This window comes from Hipposideros armiger, unplaced genomic scaffold, assembly GCF_001890085.2.
Source record: "Hipposideros armiger isolate ML-2016 unplaced genomic scaffold, ASM189008v1 scaffold_742, whole genome shotgun sequence".
NCBI lineage: Eukaryota > Metazoa > Chordata > Mammalia > Chiroptera > Hipposideridae > Hipposideros > Hipposideros armiger.
The window spans coordinates 36757-43837 of record NW_017732092.1 but is presented as its reverse complement, the minus strand read 5'-3'; the positions used below and the strand labels follow the sequence as shown (position 1 = coordinate 43837).

At 40.9% G+C, this 7081-nt stretch overlaps 1 protein-coding gene across 1 annotated transcript in view; it reads left to right on the top strand.

The window, feature by feature from the left end:
* Window positions 1-4836: 4836 nt before the first annotated feature.
* Window positions 4837-7081, top strand: part of NLRP8 (NLR family pyrin domain containing 8) — a gene marked incomplete at its 3' end in the record, with an annotated part of 32071 nt that continues 29826 nt past the window's right edge. The window contains exon 1 of the mRNA XM_019627850.1: window positions 4837-5206. Coding sequence (XP_019483395.1) covers window positions 4837-5206 — 370 coding nt within the window. The remainder of the gene's footprint in view (window positions 5207-7081) is intronic.

Sequence of the window (7081 nt, the reverse complement as noted above, 5' to 3'; positions counted from 1 at the left end):
GGGCTCGTCAAAGGGGTGTCAGGGGGAGTGGAGGGGGTACGTGATACCTTTACGAGGAAGCGGGTGGTAAACCCTGGGCCTCTTCTGTCTGTATACTGCCGTTTGTCCTCTCCATCGGGTGTGAATCCTAAAACGTTAAACAAGGTCAATAGATCCCACTTGGCCGGGGTTGTAAATTTTGCCATCTCCCACATACCCACTTTTACATTTGCACAAGCAAAAACTACAACCTAGTGAGAGCAAAGGACTTACCAAGGCTGTACCACCAGGAAGTCAGTGGCAAGTCTGGGCTGGAACCGGGCCCCCCACTTTCTGAGGGTTTGAAGGGCAGATTTGAGCGGGCAACGGTCGCGAAAAGGACATCTCCTTACACATTGTGGCTGGCCTTTTCAGATAGCAGTTTCGGTTCCGTAGGCTTTCCACGCAGGTAGCGTGCTATTAATTATGGTTAAGCGTGGGGCTGTGAAATCAGCCGTGGATGGGAATACTGGGCCATGTCACTTAATAACTGTGACATTAAGTTGGGCAAGTTTCTTAACCTCCTTGAGCTTCACCTTGACCTGTGAAAGAGAGACGACAATAATAGTAACTACCTCGGCATTATAGTGAGGGTTATTTGAGATATAGTCAAGACACCACAGTGCCTGCTAGGTGGTACTACTCAAAAAATAGCATTTGTTGCATTATTCAGGACAAAGTGGAAGCATAAAATAGGGAATAACAGCATCTTTTAGACTTATTGTGAGACAGACACTGTGGTAGGTTCTGTGCATGCTTTATATCATTAAGTTGTGTATCATACTGGGGACGGTCTTGTACAGATAGCCCTGTTCCACCATTTATTCATGTTTTTAATTCACAGTTGTCTGACTCTACAGCCCAGGCCAACTGTCTCTACTAATGCTGTACTTCCTATGGCCAGCTTCTTGCTCCTAGGAAAGTGCTGCCACTGTTCCATCTCCAGCAAGCAGTCCCATTGGCCATTCCCAGTGTTTGGGAAAGGCATCTAATTACGTTTTCGTGACTCTCCCATCTTGTCTGCTTTTAGGAATGAGAATCCAGCTAGTTCCTTACCCCAAGGNAAGAAAATGTTTACATATTAGGATTTTTTTAAGATTGTATTGGGGAATTGGGGGGAGGGGAACAGTGTTGGGGAATCAGGGAAGGGAACAGACAAGTTGCTGTCCTTTTGTTCTTCAGTCTAGTTGTGGAGGACGTCGCTTCACTGGCCCATGTTGATATTATCATTGTGCTCTTCCCGGGTGAGGCAAATTGACCGCTCGTCACTGGATGGCTGCTCACAGTGGCTCTTGGCAGCTCACGACGGCTGCTGGCTACTCACGATAGCTTGCAGGAGCCTACTGCAGCTCCACTGCAGCCTGCTGGCAACTCACAGCCGCCCAGCTCCAGGTTGAGCTGTTGTTCACCATCTTAGATATAGAGGGCGCAGTGTCACTAGCCTTAATGAGGGATCCGAACTGAGGCCCTGCTGCTCAGAGCTGGCATCCCAAGCCAACTCTTAACCAACTTGCCACTCGGCTGCCCCCCCCTTTTTTTTAGTGGAAAATAACTAGTGTTGGTGAAGATGTGGAGAAATTGGAATTCTAGTGCACAGCTGGTAGGAATGTAAAATGAGCTGCCTCTATGAAAAGCAGAACAGGAGCGCCTCAAAAAGTTAAGTGTAAAATCGTCATGTGATCCAGCTATTCCACTCCTAGGTCTCGACCCAAAAGGACTGAGAGCAGGGACTTGAGCAGATACTCGCACCCCAGTGTTCACAGCAGCCAAGAGAATGAAACCATCCAGATGTCCAATGACAGACAAATGGATAAACAAATGTAGTCCACCCATCCAAGGGCATATTATTCAGCCCTTAAAAGGAAGGACATTCTGACACAGGCTACAACACGGATGAACCTTGAGGACATTATGATAAGCGGAATAAGCCAGTCACAAAAGGAAAACTCCTGTGTTATTCCATGTATATGAGGTACCCAGAGTGGTCAAATTCATAGAGACAGTAGAAGAGGTTAGATGGACTAGGGGGAGTGGGCGATGGGAATTAGGAGGGAGTGTTTAATGGATGCAGTTCTGTCAGGGACCATGAAAAAGCTATGAAATGGGTACTGGTGGCAACTGCACAACATTGTGAGTGTACTTAATGCCACTGAATTGTACTTATGTAACATAAAATTGACCATTTTAACCATTTATATCTATAACATATTTAAAATTGAATAATTTAAAATTGTGTAATTTGTTATATTTATAGGTTTATGTATTGTATTGATTATATTTATACATTAAATATAAATTTAAACTTTTTGAAATTTAAATAATTTTTCCATCTTTACAGAGGCATGACTGACAAATAAAAATGGTATGTATTTAGGTTGAACAACATGATTTTTTTAGGTATACAAAGTGATGATTTAATATGTGTATACATTGTGAAATCATTACCACAAGCAAGCCAATTAACACAGCCATAACCTCGCATAATTACCTTTTTTTTATTGTGGTGAGAACATTTATGACCTACCCTTTTAGCAAATTTCAAGTATACAATACAATATTATAAATTATAACCGCCATGCTTGTACATGAGATCCCTAGAACTTATTCATCTTATAGCTGGAAGTGTACATCTTACATTTTCTTCAACCCCAGCCCCTGGTGACCAGCATTCTACTCTCTGGTTTTATGAATTCCACATTTTTATTTTTAAAATTTATTTTTCTTTTTCAATTACAATTGACATTCAACATTATAGTAGTTTCAGGTGTACAACATAGCAATTAGACATTTATATAAATTATGATTCCCCTCAATAAGTCTATACAGCTCTGACACCATACATATTTATTACAATATTATTGACTATATTTGCTATACCGTACTTTACATTAGTTCAACATTTTAAAATTCCACATATAAGTGAAATGACATGGTGCTTGTCTTTCTATTTCTGGCTGATTTTACTTAGCATAATGTCTTCCCAATTCATCCATATTAATGCAAATGGCAGGACCTTACTTCTTTTTAATGGCTGTATAATATTCTATTGTGTATATACATACATATATATATATATACATACATATGTATATATATATATATATATATGAAACAACCACATGTTCTTCATCCATTTATCCATCGATGGACACTTAAATAATTTCCATATTTGGCAATTGTTAATGCTGCAATGAACATGGGGATGCAGATATTTCTTTGAGATCCTGATTTTATTTCCTTTGGATATATACCCAAAAGTGGAATTGCTAGATAATATGGTAATTGTATTTTTAATTTCTTGAGGAACCTCCACACTGTTTTCTGTAGTGGCTGCACCAATTTACATTCTCTCCAACAGAACACCAGGTTTGGCCAGGGAAATCATCCGACCTGGGCTTTTCTTTGTTGGGAATTTTTTGATTACTGCTTTAATTTTCTTATTTGTTAATATTCTGTTCATATTTTCTATTTCTTCATGATTCAGTCTTGATAGGTTGTATGTTTCTAGGTATTGATCCATTTCTTCTCAGTTATCCAATTTGTTGGGGCAAATTGTTGATAATAGTCTCTCACGAACCTTTGTATTTCTGTGGTATTAGTTGTAATATCTCTTCTTTTATTTCTGATTTTATCTGAGTCCTCTCTTTCATGGTTAGTCTAATTAAAGATTTGTTAATTTTGCTTATCTTTTAAAAAAATCAGCTCTTAGTTTCATTGATCTTTTCTATTGTCTTTCTGGTCCCTGTTTATTTTTGCTCTAATCTATATGATTTCCTTCTTTCTGCTAACTTTGGGCCTAGTTTGTTCTTCTTTATTTAGTTCCTTGAGGTATAAGGTTAGGTTGTTTATTTGAGATCTTTCTTTTTTCTTCATATAGGCTTTTTTTCCCCTCACATATCAGAAATGACAGAATTCAAGAGTATACGTGAAGGTTGGGTGCTTAAAGAGTGGTCATTATTCACAGGGAGCTTGTAATTATCCCAAACTATTGCAGTCAAATGAAGGAGATAAAACTTTGAGCCAGTGCCCAATACATGATGATGTAAGGGGAGTATCCAGGAAGCTGTTAGATGATGGGGATGAGAATTAAAAGATAATCATAAAAGATAAATCAGAGAAGCAATAGTATATAAGTAGTAAGTAGACCAAGAAGAAAGTCTGTCTCCTGCTAGTGACTTCATTCTTTTGTCCCTTCTTTTCCACATACCACTTCTTGTCCACAATAAACATAGTAGAAGAAGACAAAAGAAAGGTGAGACGTTGGAGGGGATGGATAGAGGGGAATAATATACCTTTGATTCTGTTACTTTGACTTTTTATAAATTCCCATTGAGTCTTTAAAATAACCATGGTATAAAAGTAAACTGAATGATTGTTAGCTATGACAGGCCAAGAACTGTCTTAAATGTACTTGTAGATTTATTTCTGAGAAACTTCTCAACCCCATGAGTGGGTATGATATGATCAAAGATGAGAAAAGAGGCACAGGGAGGTTTGGTAATTTAATAATGGAGGGATGTTAGCTTGCTAATAAGTGGCGTAGAGAATAAAAACTACAAAGTGGATTTGAGTCTAAACACGGAGCCCAAATGCTGAGTGGGCCACCAGGTTTTTCCACAGAAGAGAGAATCTTTGAGAGAAGGTGGTAAATAGAGTACCTGGCACATGGTAGGCCCCCGCAAATATGGATTAAATAAATCTGTCCTCTTGGGTGGTGTTTTAATTTTCTTATAATTTTGTGTCTCCACAGGTCTCGTCCATTCTCTCTTCTGATTGGTCACTTTTATCATTGGTGCTGAGGTTCTTGGTTGAGAGAAGATGAGTGACGTGAATCTGAATTCTGGTTCTTCCTCTTCCTTCTCATCCTTTTCACCCTCTCCTTCTTTCATCTCATCTTTGCCATCCTTGTCCTCTTCCACCTCCCCTTTTGAAAACGGGGTCATGCTGTACATGCTCTATTTAAGCAACGAGGAGCTACAGAGGTTCAAGCAGCTTTTAGTGGAGGAGAACCCCAGACCTGGCTCTGTCCAGATCACCTGGAACCAGGTGAAGACAGCCAGATGGGGGGAGGTGGTTCATCTTTTGATAGAGTCCTTCTCTGGACGACTGGCTTGGGATGTGACTCATGACATCTTTGCCAAGATGAACCAGATGGAACTGTGTCTTCGGGTACAGATGGAGCTAAATGGTGAGTAATAATCTGGCATATGAAATGGGATTGGGCTTGAGTGCTGAAAAACTACATATTTTGCTGGCCACCCATATGGGATACTTGAACAAGAAAGCAAGTAGAGCAAGATGATGGCTCTGATCCCAAAAGGCAAAGACTATTCTGTTAGCATATTATAAAAAACAAAAAAACTTAACCAGACACTGCCTATAAGACTTTAACACAAATAGATAAAGACACAGAAGTAGGAAGTAAAATGGTAGGGAAACATGCCACTAAAAAGAAGAAAGCTGGTATAGCTACAGTGATGTCACCAACATAATATTTAAGGCAAGCAGACTGAAGACTAAAAAGGGCCATTTCATGATGACAAAGGGGGTCAATCCAAGGACATACAATCCTAAACTGCTCTGTCAATAACACATCTTCAAAGTACAGAAAGCATGAGGGGCCGACCAAGTGGCTCAGTTGGTTAAGAGTGTGAGCTCTGAGCAACAGGGTCACTGGTTCAATTTCCACATGGGCCAGTGAGCTGTGCCTGAGCTGAGCTGCCACTGAGCTGCCAATAGGTGATAGGATGGCTCAGCTTGTGAGAGCATATGCTCCTAACAACAAGGTTGCTGGTTTGATTCCCGCATGGGATGGTGGGCTACACCCACCTACAACTAAGATTGAACATGGCACCTTGAGCTGAGCGGCCACAAACTGCTGACAGGCATCCGGATGGTGGCTGGGCTTGGAGCTGAGCTAGCTGGGCCCTCCACAACTAAGATAGAAGGACAAAAAGTTGGCTGTTCCCCTTCTCCAGTTCCCCAATAATAAAAAAAAAAATCTTAAAAAAAAGAAAAGTACAGAAAGCCAACTCTGACAACTAAAAGGAAGACTAGACAAACCCACAAATAGGGTGTGAGACATTAACACAGCTCTTCCAATAGCTGACATAAGTAGTCAAATGTTGCTGAGAACAGAGAAGGTGTGAACAGCACAATTCATAAACCTACACAGCAGGCGACCAGGTCCCTTTTCTGTCTCACCGGCCAGCACCTCGTGCAGCACCTGGCATGTCATAGGTGCACAAATATTTATTTTATTTTATTTATTTATTTTTAAGCTGAGCCATCCTGCCACCTGTTGGCAGCTCAGCGGCTGCTCAGCTCAGGCCGGGCATTGAACCGCTGTTGCTCAGAGCTCAAATTCTTGAGCAAGCTCTTAAACAACTGAGCCACTCGGCCGGCCCATAGGTGCACAAATATTGAATGAATAAAGAATCATTGATTATGAAGAGGGACCTGCTTATGATAAGCCCCAGGTAGTCCTCTCTGATGAAGTGACACTAGGTTGGGATCTAACAAATGAGGAAACAGCTAGCCACGGGAGAAGGAGGGAGAGTGAATAGAAAACAGAATCAGAGGCCAGGAAAACCTCATGCAAAAGAGCTCAGAGGTGGAGAGGACCTTGAAGACTTGAGGAACAGGAGAGGTCAGTATTGACCTGTGTATATGGATGCATATGCATATACACGTATTTATATGGATCTTCATTTGTGGATTCTTCCTACTCACTAAAAATGTAACCCCCAAATCAATGTGTGAGGTGCTATCACAGTCATTCACAGACACGCGCAGAATGGTGAAAAATGTGAACATGCACGTCCCCAGCTGAACAAGGTGACATGACACTCTGCCTTCTTGCCTCAGCTCTCATCCTGTTAAAAAGTGTTCTTTCCATGATCTGTTTAGTGCCATGTTTTTTGTGTGTTTTTGTGCTTTTTGTTGGTGATATCACTGTTTCACATACCCCCCAAGTGTAGTGCTGAAGCGTTGTCTAGTGTTCTAATCTCAAGCAGGCTGTGATGTGCCATGTGGAGAAAATACTTGTGTTGGATAAGCTTTG